Source organism: Argopecten irradians, chromosome 14, assembly GCF_041381155.1.
Source record: "Argopecten irradians isolate NY chromosome 14, Ai_NY, whole genome shotgun sequence".
NCBI lineage: Eukaryota > Metazoa > Mollusca > Bivalvia > Pectinida > Pectinidae > Argopecten > Argopecten irradians.
The window spans coordinates 33,294,880-33,318,729 of NC_091147.1; the positions used below are offsets into that span (position 1 = coordinate 33,294,880).

At 36.3% G+C, this 23,850-nt stretch overlaps 2 protein-coding genes across 10 annotated transcripts in view; both read right to left on the minus strand.

The window, feature by feature from the left end:
- The window catches only part of LOC138307638 (NXPE family member 3-like), a 58,105-nt gene that overhangs the window by 15,249 nt on the left and 19,006 nt on the right, over positions 1-23,850 (minus strand). For 5 of the 9 annotated variants that reach the window (XM_069248445.1, XM_069248444.1, XM_069248447.1 and 2 more), the window contains 4 exons: positions 7,158-7,271; positions 4,633-4,713; positions 1,902-2,570; positions 751-797 (listed from right to left, as the gene is read on the minus strand). In XM_069248445.1, the coding sequence (XP_069104546.1) occupies positions 751-797; positions 1,902-2,570; positions 4,633-4,713; positions 7,158-7,271 (911 nt within the window). Of the gene's footprint in view, positions 1-750; positions 798-1,901; positions 2,571-4,632; positions 4,714-5,130; positions 5,251-7,157; positions 7,272-9,544; positions 9,897-9,926; positions 10,372-23,850 lie in introns of those variants that run through there. The other 4 variants (XM_069248450.1, XM_069248446.1, XM_069248452.1 and 1 more) reach the window with 4 other exon arrangements.
- Positions 11,624-23,551, minus strand: LOC138307435 (piggyBac transposable element-derived protein 4-like). Its single transcript, XM_069248189.1, has 4 exons — positions 13,911-23,551; positions 13,504-13,603; positions 12,859-13,011; positions 11,624-12,542 (listed from the first exon to the last, which is right to left on the minus strand). Exons 1-4 carry the CDS (start codon positions 15,058-15,060, stop codon positions 12,170-12,172), a joined length of 1,776 nt encoding a protein of 591 aa, XP_069104290.1. The 5' UTR covers positions 15,061-23,551; the 3' UTR covers positions 11,624-12,169.

Consider the following 23,850-nt stretch of genomic DNA (forward strand, 5'->3'; position numbering starts at 1 on the left):
TATGCCAGCGCACATACAGTCGCAGACTAACTACATGTTTGTTTGGTGTATAAGCTAGAACGTATGTAAGTAACATGAAGTGTTTTAGATTATATGATATGTATAAACAGTTCATCACATTTCGATTTGTTGTTGTTTTTTTTTTAAACTAAACATGCCTTGGCAAGCTGTCGCTGCCATCTGCACGCTTCCGTTTGTTGCTGCGGCCTCGTTTTGGAAAAAAATACGTTATGTTTTATGTTAAGCTTGACTTTGCTCTATTTTTAGAGGAGCATTTTCCTGGTCAAGCTAGGCAACTGACCACTCATATTGTTCGCTGTATGCATTGAAAATGATCTGAAGATTACATCTATGTACAGGATAAATTTCAATTTCGTAGTCTTTATATTTCATTGGGCGAAACCTACCTTTAACAGCCATAATTAAAAGTTCTAAGTGTTGAACAACATAAAAATGTAAAACTAAAACCGATTTGTGTTAGTTCACACGTCATTGTCATAAGGGTTATATAAAATACTCTCATAATTTGCGTGACGGGACAGGATTTCGGAGGATCAAGAATCAGTATCAAGCCTCTGGCGTACGTTGGCTCAAACTCGCAGCCTCCAACAGCCGTAACTGCAGGTTTGTCAGGACCATTTTTCTCATAAACGCTTTGTTTTGTGATACCACACATGATGTAAGAAAAGAATGTTAATGTAATTTACCACTGATGTCATATCAAGAAATTATAAAACCTCTCATACTTACTCGGAGTAATGGCCAAATGAATCTCCCCCACCAACTTGTCCCTGTGCCTGAGAAACAAAATTGATTCTTACTCATTTATCAACACAACATTGTTAACATGAGAGGATACAATACGTTAAAGTCAGTGTACATATTGTTGCATTATTTACACTATGCACTTGAAGGCAGAAATTGTTTTTCCAAAAACGTTAATTGTGTGTGCACAAAACCACGTGACGTCACAAAATCAATTCCGGACCCCCAAATAGGCGGCGGTAAGTATTAGCTTCAATACGAGGATTTCGAAATCCTAAAACGACGTGGGTAAATACGATTTACAGTGGATTAGTCGCAGCTTCCAGTGATTGTGATGTCAAATTTGACGTGATTTTTGTGACGTCATACTCACCGAAAGGCGGGATTAATCGACGTAAGCTTGCACTGTGTCAACGTCGTCTTGGGATCTCGAAACCCCGTAAATCATCTTTTTATTGGCATGTGATTTACTCCCGCGATTATTGCGATCCATGTAGATTCAAACAAAGTGAATATCTGGAAATTTATATCAACATCACTTAAATTTACATGAATTTCAATTCAATTTTTAATTCCGCGAATAGCAATCATCGCGAACCTGTGTTAGAAATGGAAATCGCGTTTTGTAGCGGCGAAAGAAAGTTGGTATACAGTTCATCGAATACAGATTGCACAAATTTATTCTTTGGTTTTGTTTTGGTTACTTAAAAGCTGAAAAGTGGAGTGGGCATGAATATAAGCTGGAGGTTTTACAGAGGGCGACAACTAGAAACTTAGGAGAAAACCGGACAATTTAGGAGAAAAACGAACAATCTCTTCCTAATAACCAAAATATCTACAAAAGAGTTTGATTCTGTTATAGTTATACTAATATCAGACCCAGTATTACACATATGTAGACGTATATATAACAATAGGATAAAAAATTTGTGGTTAGTCATGATAACTACTCGGAAACCGCGGTCAGAATAGTCTATGTGACCACAGAATCGAACTTAAAACAAACTTAAAACTTTCGCTCACAAAATAATGACGACCCAATCGATATCTACCCACAAGGAAGGTTACACTGTAATTTGTCATGACAGAATAGAATGCCCGCCATTACGTTTCGGGCGTTGTTTTTTTTTACTTACCTGAGTATTTGTGTGGAATCTCTGTCCAGATATAGTGTATCATCATAGCGATATGTTGTCCAGTTTGCACACGATAGTTTCTTTGGCTTCCCACAATAAAAAGGGATATCATAATTCATTGTAGTAAAATTACACAATCCTTTGTATAGATTTTCCATCCAACTAGATGGTGAAGATGCACATAATGTCTGTTCTGTGAATTTTTTATCGCTCGTAAATGTTGCCTTTATAAATTTATAAGTTCCATGTTCATTCACATAGTTTGTATATACACCTATTCCCTCTTTCGTATTAGTGACAGACACTCTCACAATGACGTTTCCGCTCCAGAATGCCATCACGTGACCCGTGTAAGTGCCGTCCATATGGTCGACTATGTAGCCAGCGACAGCCGAAGCGCCATTATCACTTCGGAGCCAGATATTGAGCAGGTCGCCTCCCTGAGTGAGTTTCTTATTGAAACCGTTACGCAGTGATATTTTAACTGTTAGTTTTTCCCCAGCTGTTAGAGTCCCTGAAGTTCTATCAAGTTCTACCGTGGAATACTGAGGATCAAAAAGCTCCTTCATATTTGTTCCTCGCCGTATCTTGCGATACATGTGATAGCGACCAAGAATGTTTCTAGAAATAGCCGCTATTGAGAGATCAGTTGATTCCAATGGCAGTGTTCTTAGAAAGAAATTGAAAATAAAAATATACATTTAATTAATAAATTAATCAATTAATCATCAAGTTTATTGAACTAATTAATGATTTACGAATCATTTATCTTTTTAACCGAACAATTGCAATGATCACTAATCGTCTATCAGTGACACTAGTTGGAAGTTTAAGAACTTAAAATAAAGATATAAGTTTGATAAATAAAGAAAACTAGAATTATGTCAGAATGACATGAATAACAGCTGTAACAACAAATAATTGGATGTGTACAAATGTATGTACTCGTATGCCGGACAAATGCTCTGCAAATTTTCTGCAATTATGGGCTAAGCTTCACGATATTTTGCATTTTTTCAAGCATTTTGCTGTAGTTACCAAGATTTTTACCTGCATGAATAAGCGCAGAAATTTGACAAATCTTTAAATAAATAATATTATCATATTGCGATAAATAATATATGCATTTTGCCGATTAATTATATATGCTTTCGAACAGGTATTTTTTTTACATTTAAATGATTTCTATATTTCCCGAGAATCAGACGATGTTTCGAAAAAAAGTTTGTACAAGTGTATATTTGGCCGGTTTAGTATAGTTTTTCATCCAAATAATCGCAGAAAAGCATTGAAATATATATACATTTGGAATATAACAAAACTTAATACGATCGTAAAAATGCATTATAACGTCGTGATTCACATGTGGAAATCGTCGGTTTGGCGAAGTTGTAATGTAGACATCAAAATATCTAGGGAAGCGTGTTTAAAAGATATGATACGAAATGGAATTATAAATAAGATTAACATCATTACGAACCAGAAGCACGTTCAATCGTAAAATGCTTTAATTCACGGAAAATCGACCGACTGAAGCGTGTTTACAATCGCAACACAATGACGGACTCATTTGCTGCTGGATTGTTGGCGAGAATAAATCACCTAAACCATTAAATATATAAAATATCCAAATAAATACGAATATATTTGTATCATTTAGATAATATTGTATACTACAAGAAATGGTTACCGGAAACGATAAAACGATGAATGACTACAGCTAGTACGTATATCGATCTGTAAACAGGTGTAACATACAAGTACTTCCAGTATGTTGACGCATTTTCAGTGAATTACAAGTTTATACGCATTATCATGATCCTCGATACTCAAGGGGTTCCGATCACATTCGATGTCTACATCCCTGGACTATATCATAGTAAAATTGGATGCAGCTCAGTGGAAAACATTTGACGAATCACAGGACAACGTAGATATCCTTTTAAGACGCTCTCGCTACAGAGAGCGACGTCCAACTTCAAAGCCACACAGTCAACCACAGTGTTCCGTTATACGGCTCTTTTGATGTGCAGCAAAGGACTAAATTACCTGTTCTGTTCTGTTGCCTGCAGTTTTACTATGAGATAGTCCAGGGGTATAGAGATCGTAAGTAATCGGTACCCCTGGAGTATCTATCCTACAGATCCGATGTTACCGATGAAACACGTGTGTTGAATACCCGCCTTATTTTTCTAAAATGTTCTGCAAATCTACTGCAAACAACTAAAACTAGGTCATCGTCTGATGCCACATTACACCCTAACAACACAGGAAAATGCATCACGAAAATTCTATTTCTATTTGAAAACTGCAAAACCATTAAGTAATATTAATGATTATAATGGTGACATGGTTATCGCTTGTTTATCTGGCGAACTGCCAATACCGGAAGTGAGCAGATGCGCACGCATCAACCGGAGAATGGTCCAACACGAACCTTTTAGCGACTTTAAACGCCAAGAGCGACATCGTAAAGCGAATGACAATAGTATCGAGATATATGATTATCGAGAGATATGATGACGATATAGAATAAGGAAATTTCTCCCAGAATGCAATTACCATGGGGTCATTTCATCTGAAAATAATTCATTGTAATCTACCCTTTGATCTTTTAGCATAGTGTAACTGAAGTTTGTGGATGCAAATAAACATCATCACATACACCTATATAAAATATGAAATATAGACTTGTGCCATTAACAATAGTTCTAACTTTAGTTCACCTTACCGGTTTAATACTTTGTTGTTGGTCGAGATGTTGCCGAGTCGAGATTTAACATGCACACTGTTGACATCGAGATGTTGCATTCTGAAAAAATATACATATCAAAATTACTATAACGCATACAGTGTGACCAAAGCCAAATTCATTAATTGATTCAATTACATGGACTTATTTATTAGCAATTACAGTAATGTCACGTTGTGACGACAATACATTAGGCCAAAAAAAATAATGCCTGTTTAGGGTTACCCGATCGATCCTAATGTTTTACCCCCGACCCTAACGTGTATGTGTTTGCCATTGAGTGCACATTGTTGACGTCGAGATACTGCATTCTGTATATATATATACAAAATACATGTGTATACATATCAAAATTACAAAAATACATAGATTGGCCAAAATCTATTGTATAATTAGGCTTATTAATTAGAGCTTCGGCGATTATTTTGATATTTTTAAACAATTAATTTTGCTGCAACATACTTTAAATATGCCTACCTGTCAGGCTTCTTGTTAACCGATCGGTCCCAAAATGTAATGCATGTACATTGTATTCATATAACTAGAGATGAAGAAAAGCTTATGTTTAATATTGGAGACATATCCCTTCAGTACTTTCTGAAATAAACGGTTACAAGAATTGTTTACGGATTTACTAATTAAGTGAATATAGCGATATATGTGACTAAAACCAGGACTCAGGTGTTCAAAAGTCACTGTATTTAAATGAGTTTCTATTAAAACTACTTATAGGCTATGGGCTGGGAGGGTCCCACATGCACCCCCTCCTACCAAACCTCCGAACCCTTACGATCCACTGGTCACAAATTAAAATGTTAACATTGCATAAGTTGGAATGAACTTAATTAAGATGAATTAAACTAAAAGGTGAAAATTAGTCATAACATTGACATTTTTCAACCGAAGTAGACAAATAAGGCGTCAAAATGACCACAATTGAACATAAAATACATATAAGGACCACATAATCCAATATATATGATGGTTTTTACGTAGGAAGTGAAAAAATAGCGTTTTAAGCTCAAAAATGGTATTATTTTTCCTATTTTGCTTGACGCAGCAAAAATGTTTCCCACAGCAATTCTAATCAGTTGTTTGACCTCTTATTGAAGATTTATATTTTGAATTTAAAGTTGACTGGATATTTAAGAGGGACTTCAAAATTTCATAACATAATCCAATTAAAAAGATTGGTTCGGAGGTTTGGGGGTGGGGGTGCATGTGGGACCCTCCTTACCCATGGCCTATTATCAGTCTAAATCTTTTATCTGAAGGACTCCAACCTTGCAAACATACTTTACAACTTAAAAGAAGATTTAATCATACGTTTTGAAGCAAATGAAAAATTCACAAATTATGTGATCAAGCTAATCACCTCTAGAACCGGGACCAGTTCTTCCATTACACTTCTCTACTAGTAATCTACGTCGATATAAAGAGAAAACGTAACATGATACTTTTATATCCATGGTTTGTAATATAGGCCTATTTCATTTGCATACTTAAAAGGTTCGCATATCGGAGGCGTCAAAGTATTTTTATATTCGATGCGGTGTAATATGAGAGGTGCACCACATGCATGACATGCAATTGAAGATTTGGATTTTAATCAGACTTGCAGCAGGCGATATGAATACCCGACTTTTCCCCCTCGAATTTTTTTTCTCTATATATATTTTGTCTAGATTTACAAGCCTCATAACAATTTCCTAGTCAACTAGTTTACTAGTTACTTAACCACACTTGCTGCATTCGCACTATTTATCAACTCAGTTATAGGCCTGCAGGCAATGATTTCTATGTGGTTTGGTGTACCATTTCTGAAGCAAAAACAGCTGAGAAACCTTTATCGACATTTATACAACCGAAGTTGCTCATTGCTTGGCAATAATACACCTTTATATATGTATTGTTACCACAATAGGCGGTGTTATTCAGCTTTCAGGGTATCAAATAAACGATGCGGCTGTTGATTAACAATTTGTTTATACCACACGTGGTATAAACTCTGTACACATTCTGATTGGATAATACGGTGAACTTTGACCAAACTACTTTTTCCATTATATCACGTCATCATTTGTTCTACGTCATCAATAATCCAATGACGTCATGCTATGTTGTGATCGCCGCTTGACGTCCAAAACTGCTGTTGGAAACCGTATGCGTCGAGGTCGTTGTGTCAAAATATGTGACGTTTTCATGCATTAAAGCTGACAATGCAAGTTAAAATTATTAAAATGATTTTTTTTAAATAAGTATACTCGTTGTTCAAGAATCGTTTACGGTTGAGGACAGCCATTTTTCGTTTTACATTCCGACGACTCACCGACCCCTATATAAAGCGCGTGAATCGACACACGTGCGCTCATTCATGTACCCATACACCTAGCAGTCCACAGTATATATCACCTACAAATAGAAAGTTTCCCCGAGGCTATACGCGGCTGCGGGTAATACTCCGGTATAGTTGGTTTACAGTAGTAATAACATACAATACTCACATGATGAAGAAAGTGCCCGTGAGCATTATCAAGGCGATTAACACTTTCGGTATTGTTGATTTAGACATTATAACTCCCAATCGGTGATCTGGTCGTCTCTTCCGAGTTTCCTCCCTGTGATAATAATAATTATAATAATAATAGATTTCATTTAAGCTTGATCACATGTTGAGCTTAGTAGCTCATCTTACACATGATCAAGATAAATATAAAATATACAATAAATACAATGATACTTTTACTGTTCGCTATCTTAGATTAATGCCATCCAAAATGCAAAATGAGTTTCCGATAACCTATATCGGTGTCTTCCCCAAAACGTTCAAACAAAACAATAGCAATCATAGCTATGTTTGTTACGCCTAAAATGTATATACATATTCTGTCTGTATCAGAATACTAATGAAAATACCCTATAAATCAAATTCATGGTCAAAATTAAAGTTATATGTGCCATGACTGTGCGAAAATTGTGACATGCTATTTTGTGAAAATCATTAAAATACAGACAAACATGTTTGATGCCATATACATATTAGTTACAAATTGGAAATTGTGCACTATAAAATTCTTGTTTTTTATATTTTATTTATATTTAGATGGAAACATACCTGCAAAATCACTTTACAATGACTAATATCATTGTCTAAATGTGAAATGAAATTGTAGACCACAACTTGGCATCATGGTCTGACCGTATGTACTCAGTTAATTGTAGATGTAAATATAATGATTTTTGGCATTGCTGTCAAAATGCATTGTGTGTTCTTATTTGTACTTGTAAAATAAAAACAACATATGGTAACAATGCACAGTAACAGAAAATAAATTGGAAAAAATACAAAACGACAAATGGACTAAATATTATCACCCTTGCTTTGAAAAAAAAAACAGATATTGTATACTAATGAGCTTTTCAGAACCCAATATCAGGTCTTTAGGTCTCGTAGAAATGATAAGAAGTCATTTTAACGCTTTTATCTTATTTGACCCCTTGTGACCTTAAATGAAGGCCACGATACAACCCCAATACCAGGTCTCAAGGATTTATCAGTCTTTGACGAAAAGTCACTCTGTGGCCTCGAATGAAGGTCAGGCTCATTCAAAAACTGGCAGCGCTTCATCCGAGAATGTCACAGACAAAATATTAGGAATCTAGGTCTTTTCAAGTTATTAACAAGAAATATTTGTAGCCAATCTGACCCATGATCTTCATTCAATCTTGATATTTTAATTGAACAAGCATAGTAACTATTTATCCAAGCATATTTCATACCAATACAATTACAATCTACTACATTTTTATTTGATAAATCCGATAAAAATGTACACACAAAAATTGAAAGATCACATTGTTCATAGTTAAATTAACCTGCTGCCTTCTGTCCTATCTTACTGACTAATGAGGTCACAATAGATAATTTCTTCTTGACATCATGAAATCTGGAAATTTCCTTTTCGCTATAAATATTTGGGCAAATTCCCTCTATTCATGCAGATTAAAAAAAATAAAGATAGACGCCATTGGTGATGAATTATTGTACATTAAATAATTTTACAGCTACATAATTTAAGGATCTTTATCCACATTACATTCTCTCTTATCATGTAGGTATGCTTATAATTGCATAGTAAACTTGTCAAAAGTATTGAAAAATGGGGGTATTTTCGATCAGAATTAATTACAGCTTTCTTTTTTCCCTAGTAGATGGCTGAACAAAACAATACTTTTTATCTAGTTTTTGACCCAGTATGCACATTCAAAGTGATTTGTTTGTATCGTCCAATGTGTTATTTGTAATATCATTATGTACATATAATACAAACGTATTCGAATTGGTTATGTCTTTGAATATAATCTCTTTATATTTGTTAGAATTACTTATTATTGCAACTCATTTGCATCCAACAGTATGGACAACAGATTTCAAGCAGAAACCAATGTTACATAAAATGAGCCAATTTCAGAAACAACTTATTATATATACGTGTGTGTGCGTGTGTGTGTGTGTGTGTGTTGAAATGGAGATATCACAAATATTCCCTTTGAACGACGAATATATTGTAGTAGATCTGTTGAATTTAGATTTCATTCTTGATTAAAATAAAGCTTCCTTTGACATTTAATTATTTCAAAATTATCACTAATCGATTTGCCATCCTCATATTAGTTGAAATTGACACCTCAAACGTGTTTCTTTGTATGTTAGAATAGTTCCAAAACTAAAACTATACCAGAAATTAATACACAATAATGGTGGCCATTTTGCATTTTATTCCTAAACGGGATTTGAGAAACCTTCGTTAACATTTTTGCCCAGCCTCTAATTTCAAGTTCAATAAAAATAAAATTCAAAAATTGTATTCCAATAAAAAGACATACTGACCTTGCGTGTTTGTTGGCAAACATTAATCTCGATACGTTATTCAAATAATCCCAACGTGTAAATATCAAAGGTATGCATACAAGACAACTTGCATGCAAATAATATAATTATTATAATCATATGGCACTCGTGTGACCTACGTAATGGTCAAAACCTCGACAAGTCATAACAATATTTGATGATCATCGTATCGTTTCAATCTTAACACAAATGTTCGCAAAGACAACAAAGCATTTCTGACACTATGAATATGAGTAGAAGAAAATAAATATTCCATTCACACTATGGAATGAGGCGTGTGCATTTTAACCCAAGCGACAGAAATTTTCAAGCACATTACTTATCTCGCGAGATTTTCTGCCCAACTTTTCCTAGCAATCACCTGTACAATACGATGATGACTTTTAATCACAGAGTCAATGTGCAGGCACTGGCACGTATGCGCTGCATACGATCCCCGGACGATTCTAAAGATAGAAGATCCGGTTCGAGAAGGTTTTACGTAGACCACGTATATTTACAATATTTTGTACTGTATACATGATTTGCATAACAATTGCATAAAAAAATATATAACATCCGACAGTAAGCTGATACTTTAATAGAGGTCCCAAACAATTAAATAGAGGTTACACTTTTTCCACATGAGTGAGTTATTTTTTAAAAGTTACAAAAGACACAAGATTTATAATTCTATTTTCACACACCCTCACAGATGAAGTTATTTTTAGACAAGAACATGCACCTAATAAGGTAAACACACCACTGTAATAGCTGCGATATTGTAGTTCAAGTGACTTTTAGACAGAGAATGGTGTCGTATTTAAAGCTACAACTGATGCCTTTTGCTGCTAACGGTATGCAAACCATTATTAAAACGTTTGCATGCATTTTATTTTACTTGTTTTATATCGCTTACCTACTAGGCAATAAAAGTGAACCGTATAAAACATCAAATTCTCAGCGAGACATGTTTATCCTTATACATATACATATAATTAATTTTTCTTTGTTTTCATACCAAATCTGGCTTTCTGATTGGCCAATTTTTTTTTTTTTTTTTTTGCATACCACTATGAAAAAAAATTCCGAGAATGGCGCAAAAACCCCAACGTTATCGTGACGTCGCAATAGAGACATTGACGTTGCGTATTGATTCGGAAAAAAGAATCCCTTGAAAAACCACTATAATGTTACATTTAAACATACTTCATTTTATCAAATAGAGTATAAAATTAATGATAAGTATTGATGTCACTATTTTTTAATTTTATCGGGTTATGGAAAAAAAATTGTTCGCTCGTGTGTTCAGCTGAACCACCACAGTTTATTTATTGGATAATAGCAATGCGTTTTTATAGCTGCTGTATTGTCGTCAAATTCCGAATGTCATGTAGTTCCATGTTGCTTTCTGGCGCAAGGAGATTTTATACAGACCACCGCACGTACGTATATACTATACATTGGCATGTAGGAGGTACGTCTAGCCTCCAGGATGGTAGCAGTAACATCCTAGTGTATGCTGATACCAATAGCGGTCACAAACGGTTACGTAAATAGAGATTTTCCCATGTGGATGGGTCATATTTACAATAGTTTATATCGGAAAACCACATTTATGAGCATGATTTGCTCAATTTTCATGGGAAATGAGTCAAACTTGGTTAGAATTATAAGCCTGAGATATATAGAGAGGTTACACAATGAGTTGTTGAAAATTGAATTTATTCCACATGAGTGAGTTATTTGTTAAAATTTAAAAAAAGACACGAGCTTTAGCTCTTGTATAATCAGATATACATTACGTCAATATTTGTCTACCGATCTTTTGACGTCGTCTGCTCAACGTTAACGTCACAACTGTCGGTGTTAACCCTTGTCATGCTGTATTGTTTGATATTCTACTGACGTCTAGGGCTGAATTGTTAAATTTAAAAAAAAAAAAAAAAAAAAATTTTTTTTGGTCCAAAAATATTTTCAAATATGCTGTTTAACTTTTGGGAAACCTCCTGAGCAAATTCAAGGCGATTTTCTCACCTTACAGGAAATACAAAAACAACAACATAACAACGATAAAACTTCAATCATGAATATTTTGTATTAATATTAAAGTCAAATTTTCAGCAAACAATCATATTTTAAAATTAAACTCATCCATATCTTTTATCAATTTATTTTATTTACATTCATTTTTTAATTAAAAAGAGAAAAAAAACGTCATATCATGGCAAATGTACACTTGTCATAAGAAATCGATCAAGGGAGATAATCTGATTCAAAGGATTTTTAACAAAGTGGAAGAGTTAAGGTCTTGAAACATGTGCATTGTCTAAAAAAAGTGAAAAATAGTAACATGTTTATTGAATTAATTTCTATTTCAATGCATCAGACTGACTAGTTGTTTGGCATAAAATAACTCTCTTTAACTCAATATAGTCAATTCACTTTACATGCAATATTCCTCCAAAATTTAGACTGGTACATTTCCTGATTTCCTGGTCGACATCAATTATAATTACATCGCAACTTATTCAATGAATCATGTTTTAAGTAATTGTCAAATATATACATAGCCTGGCACAACATGTCATCATATAAACAATTTTGAATTTATCGATTCAAAGTCTACTCTTCTTGTCCAGGTTGGGTGGTAAGTCTTAGTCTTTTGTAAGCCAACACAAACTCTGCTTTAGTGTGATATAGTTCGAAACAAGGCTCAACACACAGTGGAACACAACACTGTTTACACTGGAAAGTGGTTTCCCTTCCAAGACGTCTTGGAGCAGGAAGTCCCTGATGTTGTGCTCTATACAACTCCATCTCACCAGGCCCACAGACAACACATCTCCTCCTGGCTGCTGATTTGGTTCCCGTTGGTGGAAGGTGCCCTATGAAATGTCTCGCTGACAGGCGCTGAAGGTTGTCTCCCTTCTTCCTACCTCTAGACTCTGGTCCTGTCACATCAGCCTCCATGACAAGTTGGCGGACAACTTCTCTCCTGAAAATGTCAAATAAATAGATTATTGGAATGTAAATTTTCATGATTTCACACAAAACGCCTTTGATGTCAAAATTGTTATGCTCCCATTGAATACTTTCTTTTTGTACATGATCAAAGTTCCTGATTCCTGATTTTTTTTTTTTTTTTTTATTAATATCTAACAGTAAAATGCACCTTCAAAACCCATTTTTTTCTAATCTATTCTGTCTTAAGTTAATTCTGTCTTAAGTTAATTAAGACAGATATGTTTTCTTTCCAATAATACATCTGCTTCATCAACTGACGTTATGTGTTTTTACTTGTATTTCATTACCTGAATACCCTTTGAAGAACTGGGTGCTGACTAATTTCTTTGTAGATTATATAAGAATTCAGGACTGCAATGCCAAGGATATGAAAGAAGACCTTCTTCCACCATTTCAATGTCCGTCTGTCGAATCCATTGTAGGATACCATCTGGTCACACCTGTTAAAGCAATGTCCTTTATTTAGAGTGATGTTTTGATTTTAAACTTTTCAAAAAAAAATGCTTTGAAATATGACATGCAAAATAAACTCATTTGCTGACATGCAAATCTCCTAGCATCAAGTTAATAGGACTTTTTTTTCATTGGTTTAATGCCCTATTAACAGCCAAGGTCATATAAGGACGTGCCAGGTTTGTTGTTTGAGGAAAGTCAGAGTAACCAGAGAAAAACCACCAGCCAGTCGTCAGTACCTGGCATGTTAAATCAATAAAAAAAACTAGCATCAGTGATGCAGTTTTTACAATGTAAACAAATCTTTTTCAACAGATTAAATTTCAATGGTTCTCATATTATCAATCTATCAATACAGTGGACCCGCGATAATCCGGACGCCGATAGTCCGGAAAACTCACAATCCGGACGAAAATGTCAGGGAACGGGTGTAGTGTTTTATCTGTAAGAATTAAATTTAGTCTGGCTATTTAACTTACCTGTCTACTGCTCCCATGTACTTGTTGTAGCTCAAGACACAGTCAGGCCGGACAATTCTGTTTCCATCATGGTCACGCTTTCCTGTATCCACCATTACACCTGTAATAATGAAATAGTAATCTGAATTTTCTGGGTTTTTTTTAATTAGAACTCAAAATTTAAAACTAAAATTAAAAATACTTACCCATGTAATTGCACAGGGTAAAAATATTGTAAGTTTTCAACATTTATAAAAAATGAGTCTAGTTCTCAGTTGTTATTACAATGTACTGGTATATAAATTTCTTCTGTGAAATCAAATTTTAAAAAATAACACATCCAGCAACATACTGTACTGTAGATTATACTTGAAATTATGTACATGTATACATGTAATATGTTGATACTCCATGCAACACAAACATACCTTCATGAATTGTAGTAAGAAAGGACACATCCTTCTTGTCAGCATACTTAAGGGCGACCAGAGTTCCATTATTGAACACGGATATCTCTCCTTTTGCCGGATGCGCCTCCTTCATTGCCTTTGGAACTCCTCTCCTGTTGCTCCTCAAAGTTCCACAAGCCAGTGTGGCGTTCATAAACAAATCATAGAATAGCTGAGGGCTACTGTAGTAGTTGTCAGTATATAGGTGATGTCCCTTGTTCAAATATGGCTCCATCAACCGCATCACTACGTCGTAAGTCGAACCATTCCCACTACAGTCCAGCTGTACTCCCTCGCGACCAGTGTATAACTCAAGCCGACTACAGTATCCATTCGCAGAATCACACAGCATGTACATCTTGAGTCCATACTTGATTGGTTTATCAGGGCTATATACACGAAAGTTCAACTTCCCTCGCCACGGTATCATACCTTCATCAATAGCAATGTTCCTTCCAGGATTGTAACAGTTTTCAAAACTCTTCAAAATATCTGTGTAGGGTCTACCTAACTTCTGTAAAGGGGAATAACCATCAAGGCCTCGCTGCACAGCAGTATTGTTGTCACATAGATGAAAAAAACTCATAACATTCATAAACCTATCTCTAGACATAACAGTCCCAAAAAATGGCGTACTGGTTACCTCGTTAGTGGTCCAATATTCCTGAATATCGGTCTGTCTGACAAGCCCCATAGCTATCACCATCCCCAAGAATGCCTTCATCTCACCAACAGTTGTAGGTACCCACTTCTTCAACCTGGAGTGTTGTGACAGGGTCCTGTTATCCAAGTAGGAGGCTGCATATCTGTTGGTCTCCAGTACCATCATACCAATGACATCTTCGGTGAAAAACCTCTGAAAAATGTCCAAATGAGACAACGTCTCGCCTTCCTCCGGAGGATTTGTAACGCCAGCGTTTCCAATGAAAGTCCGTCCAGACGGGGGTAGACCGCCTTGCACCCAGCTGTCATCTTCAAACACGTTCCGGTGTTCCTCTACTACATCAAAATCATCACCGTCCCATCCCTCAAACTCAGCATCATCGCTGTCCTCATTAAGAAATATCTCCTCAAACAGATCGCGATTTTCCGGCAAAACATTTCGGAGCAAGAAATTCCCGTCCGCCATAGCGAAATTCCGACACCGGACCCACGACCGTCTGGTCAATCTCAATTCTGGTTCGTTTTTATGACCACTTGGCCATTAAAACATCCCAAACAATAAATAACAAATAACAACATAACAATTCTATATAATCCAATCATTTAATTTGACTCTCGTTGCGAAAATAGAACGAATTTAGTGATTTTCGTCTTCGTCAAAACAGGTTACTCCAGTTTACACATGTTATGATGACGTAATGACAATAAGAGTAGATCAATTTGAGACTGAAATAACATCGATTTTCGCCGTATTTATAAATATATTTGACCATGAAATGCAACTAGCAATTTCAAGTGCGATATAAATATTACGTACGTGCAGAAGAATCCGCCGATTAAGATCGAATCGTCGTCTAAGTGCCGTTTTTTACCGGAGTACCTGTTTTGATATTTGCAGACATGTGCGCGGAAGTGAGGTCACGTCCGCACTGCGCTTGTTCAGAATATCTAGTCTGAGTTTCCGGGCGGGTTTTCCAGGGCTAAAAATAACATGTAACAGAGAAAATCCCTGCTAGCAGACAATTACGGCACGGTACTTGGTAACGCAAACGAGTTAGGTTTACATATTTTACACACATAAAGCTGACATATTTATTGAATGGCCAGTATCGAAATTAACTTTGAAATAAGTTTTATTTTAGAACTATTCATATTACAAAATACGAAGTAGCCGTACAGTACACAGACCGACTAAAGTCGGTATCCGCACGACACCGAAGAACCGACTTTAGTCGGTCACAGCATGACTAGGGTTAATAAATAACGTTAAGAGAGAAACAAGAAAAAAACAACAACACAAGTCGGAGGGGTAAATGTAATCGGAGGAAATAGACATGAGTCAACAAACATTTCAATTTCTTACAACATTCTTGACGTGCCTGATATGCCTGTGAATAGTTATTGTAAGTCTTAGTATGTTGTTGCTTTTTTTCTTTTACATTTTGACACGTAAGTCACTGCAGATCTAGGTTTCAGTATATTGTCCTCCAAAAGATAAATTTAGTTTTTACAAATTCATTTCTTCATTTTTCGTAATTGTTATGTATAAACTTGTAAGTGAGGGATAAGGCTGTCCATACATAATTACGAAAAACTACGATAAATAATTCAAACGGTTGTAACCCGACATATAATACACACATGTGCTTCGGCATGTCAAGTTGAGCACATACATGTACATTCTTTGGAAGATTATCACGTGATGAAGAGAGACCCAGTTAAAGATTATGTTTTTATTCGATATTGTAAAGCAGTCGGGATGAGGTGAATGGGGTGATTCCTAGATATGATAGGTCACTCTCAAGAGGAGGATTTAAAATTGTTTGACCAAACTCTTCAGGGTCTACATAAAGACGTGTACATTTCGACGCTGTTGAAGCTCTGTGGTAATTCAGAGAGCAAGATTGCATGCTACCGGGCATTCTCTTCGACAAGGCAAGACACTTAAAAGATTGTCCAACATCTCGCCTGGTTTCAAGGAAAAGTACTATCAAATCTTCTGCACAATCTAAGTATGCTAGAGATTGTTATGTTCTCCATCAATTTCTTAAATGCGTTTCTGATTTTGATCTTAATGAACTATTCTCCTCATGTAAAGGCGCGTCCACATCTGAAAAATTCACACAAGATAGCTGTCTTCCGATCGATGACAACACTATATCAACTTTATGTATTGATGCAGATATGCTGAAGTTCGAACTTGCTAATGTGAGGAAAAGTTCTCGTGAGATAAAGGAATGCGTGAACATTAAATTAATTAGATAATCAAAGATAAAAAAATCTATTAATTTTGAGCTGGAGGAGTTTAAGAAGGATGTGAAGTCATCTTGTCAAATGATAGATAAAGTATTTGCTGGTAACACATCCATAAGCTCTACCATGAAAGGCTTGTCAGAAGGACTTCATCTAATCGCCTCGAAAACTCTGTCACTGGATAGATTTCGGCAGTCAGTTGGAGTTGATATAGCTTGCATGAACCAGGCCGTGAAGGAAAATACCTTAGTTCTATCGAGGATTAACGACGATCGGTTCGCGAACGTGAAAGCCATGCATACGGACGTTAAGGACGTATAAGGTAAGTTATCATGCATTGAGAAGGACATAGCTCCGTGCAAATCGTGCTCTTCCTCAGTATCCTCGATAAAAACTAAGATAAAAACCAATGACACTAAGATCCAGGAGATTGCAGCAGTTCTCCAACATACAGTTGATTAAGCCGTAGAAGGTTTCGCAGAAGAGGTAGGTGATTAGTTGAAAGGAATCAAGAAATTCGTGTCGGGCTCAGTTAGTCAAATATTAGAACAACCTTCCGTTTGTCCAACCAAAGGAAAAACCCCATGAAAGGTCTCGCCAGAGAGAATCTCTATTTCACTGACAGCCCTAGAGAAAACAGTAACTTGGGCAAGAATGACCTTCAAACCAAGGAAGTTAAGATCTCTTATAATAAAGAAGGGAAGAATAACCAGGCAATTCCAACTAAAGATCCAGGGGAGGAGAGGAGAGGACAAAGGCAACATCAGGTGAATAGAACAACATGTCCAAGGGATGCGACGTATAGACAAAACAGGTCTCCCATGGAAGTTCAAAGCCAGGATGTGACAGCACGGTCTCCTGCCACGCCTAGCCTGGCCCCTGATGCTATATGAGATCTCAACTTCAATGGTGGAAAGGATGGAGCGAATCATCAAACGGCACCTAAGGAGGTGGTTGGGAGTCCCTCAAAGCTTTACTGCAGTAGGCTTATACAACAGAACGACAAAACTCCAACTTCCTCTCTCTTCATTATTCAAGACAGGTAAGGTAAGACTCATCATGGCCTTAAAAGAGTCAAAGGATGACAAGGTGCGGCTAGCAGGTGTAGAAGTACGCACTGGTAGAAAATGGTCAGTATCCAAGACAGTCGACGAAGCGGAGAGCCGGTTGCGACACAAAGATAATGTGGGAACAACCGTAGTAGGAAGACAGGGCTTAGGAACATCAAAACACACTCTCTGGAAGAAAGCTGATGTCACAGAGAGGCGACATTGGTACAGAAGGAGATAACAAGTAGGGAAGAAAGAAGACAGGCCAAAGCAGTGGAACTAGGTGTTCAGGGAGCCTGGACAACGTGGGGCACATAACCACGTGTTCTATCCTGGACAGAAATCTGGAAATACCCATAATTCCAACTGCATTTTCTCCTCCGATCTGTGTATGGTGTGCACGTGCTACCAACACCAGTTGGGACCTTGTGGAAACACCAGACTGCCAGCTGTGTGGACAGAGAGGAACTCTCCAACACATACCTCCTTTCATGTGGCCTTATCACAGGGGAGATATACGTGGCGCCACAACCAAGTCCGAAGGGAGCTGGCTGTTGTTTGGAGAAAGAACGGAAGAGCGTCAGGTCCAGTCAACCAATGTCCAAGCATAAGCAGATTAGGTTTGTGAGTGAGGGAAGGTGACATAAGGACATCCAGATCTGAGAAGTCAACTGGAATTATCAGCCAGGCAGGGAACTGGAGGCTGGAGGTAGATCTCAACCAGATATTAACTTTTCCGGATATTGTTACCACCAACCTCAGAAAGGATATGGTTCTATGGTCACCAGGAACAAAGAAAGTCAACATTATCAAACTAACAGTCCCATGGGAGGAAAGATGCAGTGAAGGACATGAAAGGAAGAGGGCGAAGTATGGGGCACTGCTGACGGAATGCAGGGAGCAGGGCTGGCATACATGGAACTACCCTGTTGAGGTTGGATGCAGAGGCTTCCTCGCACAGTCTGTGTGGAGAATGCTATCTGCATTAGGGTTGTTGGGCAGGACCAGAAGGGCAGCAGTGCAAAGGATGACTAAGGCAGCAGAACGATCTTCATGCTGGGTGTGGATGAAGGACACCAGTAGCTGGACATTCACCACCGACGCTCAGTGACTGATTGTCACTGTGGACCCCCCCCCCCCCCCATCCTGAAAGTGTACCGAGTAAGGGGTCGAAACACACAATGAGGGATGGCCTCGGCTGAGGACGTCGGCGGTGCTGCAGCATACCATCACAGCTTTATTTAGGTAAAAAAAACACCTGCCTCGCATTGTCATGATGTTACCAGCCATTTCGACCCGTATTCTTCTCAATCGGAATCTATATGTAATATGGAATCGTCGGTAAAATGTCATCATCTGGGTGAGTTAAGAAAATCCCCTGTAACACCCAAGGACACCGCTAAGACCCCCCCCCCCCCAAAGCTTTCACCTCAGCATATACATCATGGGGAGCCTATGCAGACCAAACCCTTGCCCGAGGAAAACCCCATAGGCCTTAGATCCAGAAACAGCGATAGTCATAGCTCTCTGGAGACCTTTCGATCCACTGCTGTTGTAAGGAAGAAAACCACCCGTCTCTTTCTATGTGGTATGTCAGCAACCTGCATATATGAGGACATTTAGTCATATTTAAGCGATCTTGATGTCACTGCAACCTTCATTCGGATCCTCAAAAGAAAGATAAAATACTCTGTTTCTGCCTGCTGGAATTCGTGTGAGGAAATGGGTCCCTTTGGGGAGAGTATTTTCCCGAATTTACTCCGAAACCCCACAAGAGAGTGATAACGACCCTTTTCAAAATGAAGTCAAACTATTTTTGAATGGTTCCAGAGTGATGCCTCACGACGGAATTCTTCGTTGCCCGACTTTACCTTACTTGGGATTAAATCTGCATGCAGTAGTCTCCCACGGTGCAAAGCCGCAGGTGCTGATTTAATTGTATAGATGAGATAAGATAAGATGAGATAACAACAATAAAACAAATGTAAGATTTCCTCCGTAATCTCAAGGATTTATAAGTGAGAAAAATTCATCAACACCACGCGAGACGCCTATGAACCGAGAATAAAAAACATTTTTCTCAACAATTACTTGTCTTATTGAGTCAAACGAAACACCAATGTAAAGTTTGTTAAATTTCATAACGTTAATTACTTGCTAAATAAGGACGGATGATTTAGAGGATATGTCTTAAATGTTCGTTACAAAAATACGACATCTCATGAAATGAAGGCCCGCTCCAGAAAGTAAGACGGTAACCCTCGCACCCGCAAGCTACATATCAAAGGAAAATCAGTCGTCGCCCAAGGTCAAAGTCAGTGCACAAACACAAAAACTCCTGCGTTGTGACGTATCCTTCTCATATACGTCCTTGGTAATCTGTATGTGAAGAAAAGATGCAGTGATAGTCAACTACTGTTCCTTGATTGGTAGGCCAATCAGAAACGTTTTGCAAACTGATCGTCGCCGAGCTGTACATGTGTGGGAGATCAAAGGAATCCAAAATATTTACTGTTGCAAGTTTTGCTAAATAATAAGCAGTGTCGCTGTAATATAATGCACGATAATTAGGACGAAGCATAAGACGACCTACGTTATAAAAATGAACATTTTATTAAATTGTTCAGAAGATGATGATAAGTGTAGTATTACTTTACGACTCTACAAAACTATCAGTCTGGTTTCATTTTGAAAATTTAAAGCTGTTTCGGAAAGGTACATATTGTGGGCTTTTAAGTCAAACAGAATATTTTCCATGAATGAATTGTTGACTTCAAAAACATGTTTATAAGCAGAATAATGATACACACATATATCTCATTATTTTATAGATAATAGTTTATATTGCTTATCACAATACATCGTTCTGTTTTGGCTACTTTTTTCACATTTTTGGTATAACTACAGTGTATGTATGTTGATATGTACATATAAGTACTTAAATTAGTAATATTCAAATGAGTTGTTGTTCGCGTTTCTATAGTGGTGAGATACATGATGTATAATAATCTCGTAATAAATGGACAAAATATATCATTTGTTTTTTATATCAACGTGTACATTGATTTGATCACTATACAAAATTGTGCATTTTTGTACTATTTTGTACTATTTTTTGTCGTTTTATAGATTTAGATCATAAATAGGCAGAATCATACTCTACATGGTATATAATAGGGAGCTAACCGAATAATAATTTAGACCTCTAAAGCGTATTGTGGTAGAAACAGGTCTGGCATACAATTTCTCTCATACCTACATATGTAATACTGGCTGGTCAAGGGCAATACACTCATGTCGCCTGAGGCGGTATTGCATGACTACCCATACAATAAAGCTTTGTGAGGTCACAGCGTTAACAATATAACTAATTTTTGGGTACAATTTTAACAATTATTTTCAGAAACTAGACTGGATTTACTTTAAAAGATACAAACAACGGAAATCAAGTTGAAAATATCACGCAATTTTGATGTATCGAGAATTGACTTGCAGCCCCATTTTCTATCGATTTGGTTTCAAATTGGCGGAAAATCATAGTAGTAAAATTGCATTTAAAAGTTGAGATGTGAGAGAAAAATACTCTTTCATATGTGGATATATATATGAAGGATAGGGATATTCTACCCTGGGGATCACAAAATGTTGTAGAACACTGGTAGATTATCCCTATCCTTCATATCCACATATAAAAGAGTTGTATAGTATTCCAGACTTAGTGTGATATCACTGTACACACATTGGCGACTGAAATATATTACGGTCATCAAAGATGGATGCCGGCGAAGTTGCTAAATTGCGGTTTTTGGCTGATTTTGATGGTCGAAGATGACGTTGAAAGTTTTCCATTGCTATTAGAAGGAAGAGTGTAACATGCTGTATCTGAAAATCATATCGGTTTATACTCACATTTATGTGTTATATCTCCATAACAAAGAAATATATTAAAGTTAATCCTTAGATATTTGGTATTTTCCACCATAAAATGATGCACAAAATCAAAATCGGCGGTGGACAACTATGCATCTCCTGCTTTTCAAATCGTTCCACTCTTAATCCCTTTAAAGGGACAATTTATTCAAAAATGCATTGAAATGTGCATATATCAGAAATAAGAGTGAAGTCGGTACATCTATTGGTATAACTACTAGTATTTCATTTGCTGAGCATCAAGCCAATCACAAAACAGAAATGAACTAATTAAAGATTAATTGCCGGAAACATCAAGCAATACCCCACCCCGTAACAGGACTACGGCAGACAATGTGAAAAATGAACACTATATGATATGGCTTTTTGTTCGGTATAATGCATTTTTAAAATGAACAGCTACACTATCCTGGAAATAGGACAGAATTCATGTATTTAGTTGCATTAAATCAAAATGCATCAAAATATGGCTTTTTTGTCAATATTCAACGAAAGCACAGCTTCTAAAGGGCCGCTTTTGATAGGCTAAGGTATGTAGATATCCATTTATGAAATGAATACATGTACATCGAAACGAGCGGTGATGTATAGACTTAGATGTATGTACCCCAGGCGTTTGGCTCTATAGATATTTTTTCTCTATATATATAATGTAATACATGGTGTCACAACATTTTATATCAAATTCAAATATATGTGTATGTACATTCTCTTAGTGTGATTATAATAAAATTTGTAAACATAATGTATCTGGAAATTGAATGTTTTATTCTAAGTATATTAAATTTCAATGACTTCTCTTGGACTGCTTATCAATAACAATGAAAACAGATTAAGGTTTATTCTGAGGTTTTACACTTTCGAAAACAACACATTTAAAGTTATAATGAATCGTTTTCGTCGATGTAATTCGGAGTGTAATATAAGAAAATAGATATATGTGTACACTATAATACCTACATGTACATCTACACTGTAAATACATAGTTAAGAAAGAATGCTCAAAAGTGAATATGATTGTACGAGCATTCTGTTAATTCTTATATCAAAACACGAGAAAAAGAATAATTCTTATATCAAAACACGAGAAAAAGAATTCTACTAGTGACATGTAGTAAGAAATAGACATTGCCACACCAGGGAATTAATTTGAACCCAGTTTGTTAATTTTATACAATCTTTTGTCGTATTTCTCTTCTCTTCTCGAAGTTGATGCTTAAGGCTGTTGAGAAGAACAAACGGCAGAGGTTAGGTTTGATGTTTATTTGTCGTTGTCAGGATGCAAAGTGATATATTATTTCATACAAATTTTACATAAATTTCATACAATGTATTCCGAATAATAAAGACAAGATGTCGTAACGAATATGATTTACAATGAAACATCAAGGACATTTCAGAATTTAGGAAGATTAACCAAGAGAAGCTGACTGTTTAGTTTGACAGTTTTACAGGATACACAAGGGCGATAACTCTATTTAACTTTAATGAACTTTACAGATAAGTTACACTAATCCTATATTGTAATTTCACATTCTACTTATTAATTTCAGCTAGTGAAAACAAATAACTTTTAATACTATCTTTTACCTAAAACTATCAATAATTACAAAATAAAATAATTAAGAAACTATTATCGAGTTCCAAAACATTATTTAAGGGAATTAAACTTATTCATTATAAAATATGTTTAAACTATTTTCAATTTATAGGATTCCTATTTAATTTCAAAATCCTCAAACAATAAAGACTAAAAATGATATTATAATTCTTAATCAAATTCAAGAAGCTTAAAGGCCCACTACCTTTCCGGAGTAAAACATTTAAGGTTTCTTAAAAAACATTAACAATGTCAGAAAATATATATCGATGGCTTAAGATGACGTTACAACACCAAACATATGCAAGATTATCTGCGTGACATGAAAACCGCGGAGTGTCATTTCGCTGTTTTGCCGTCTGGCGCAGTGATAGTCAACTACCGCGCGGTATTTAGGACGATGGCGGGAAACATAAGACGACCC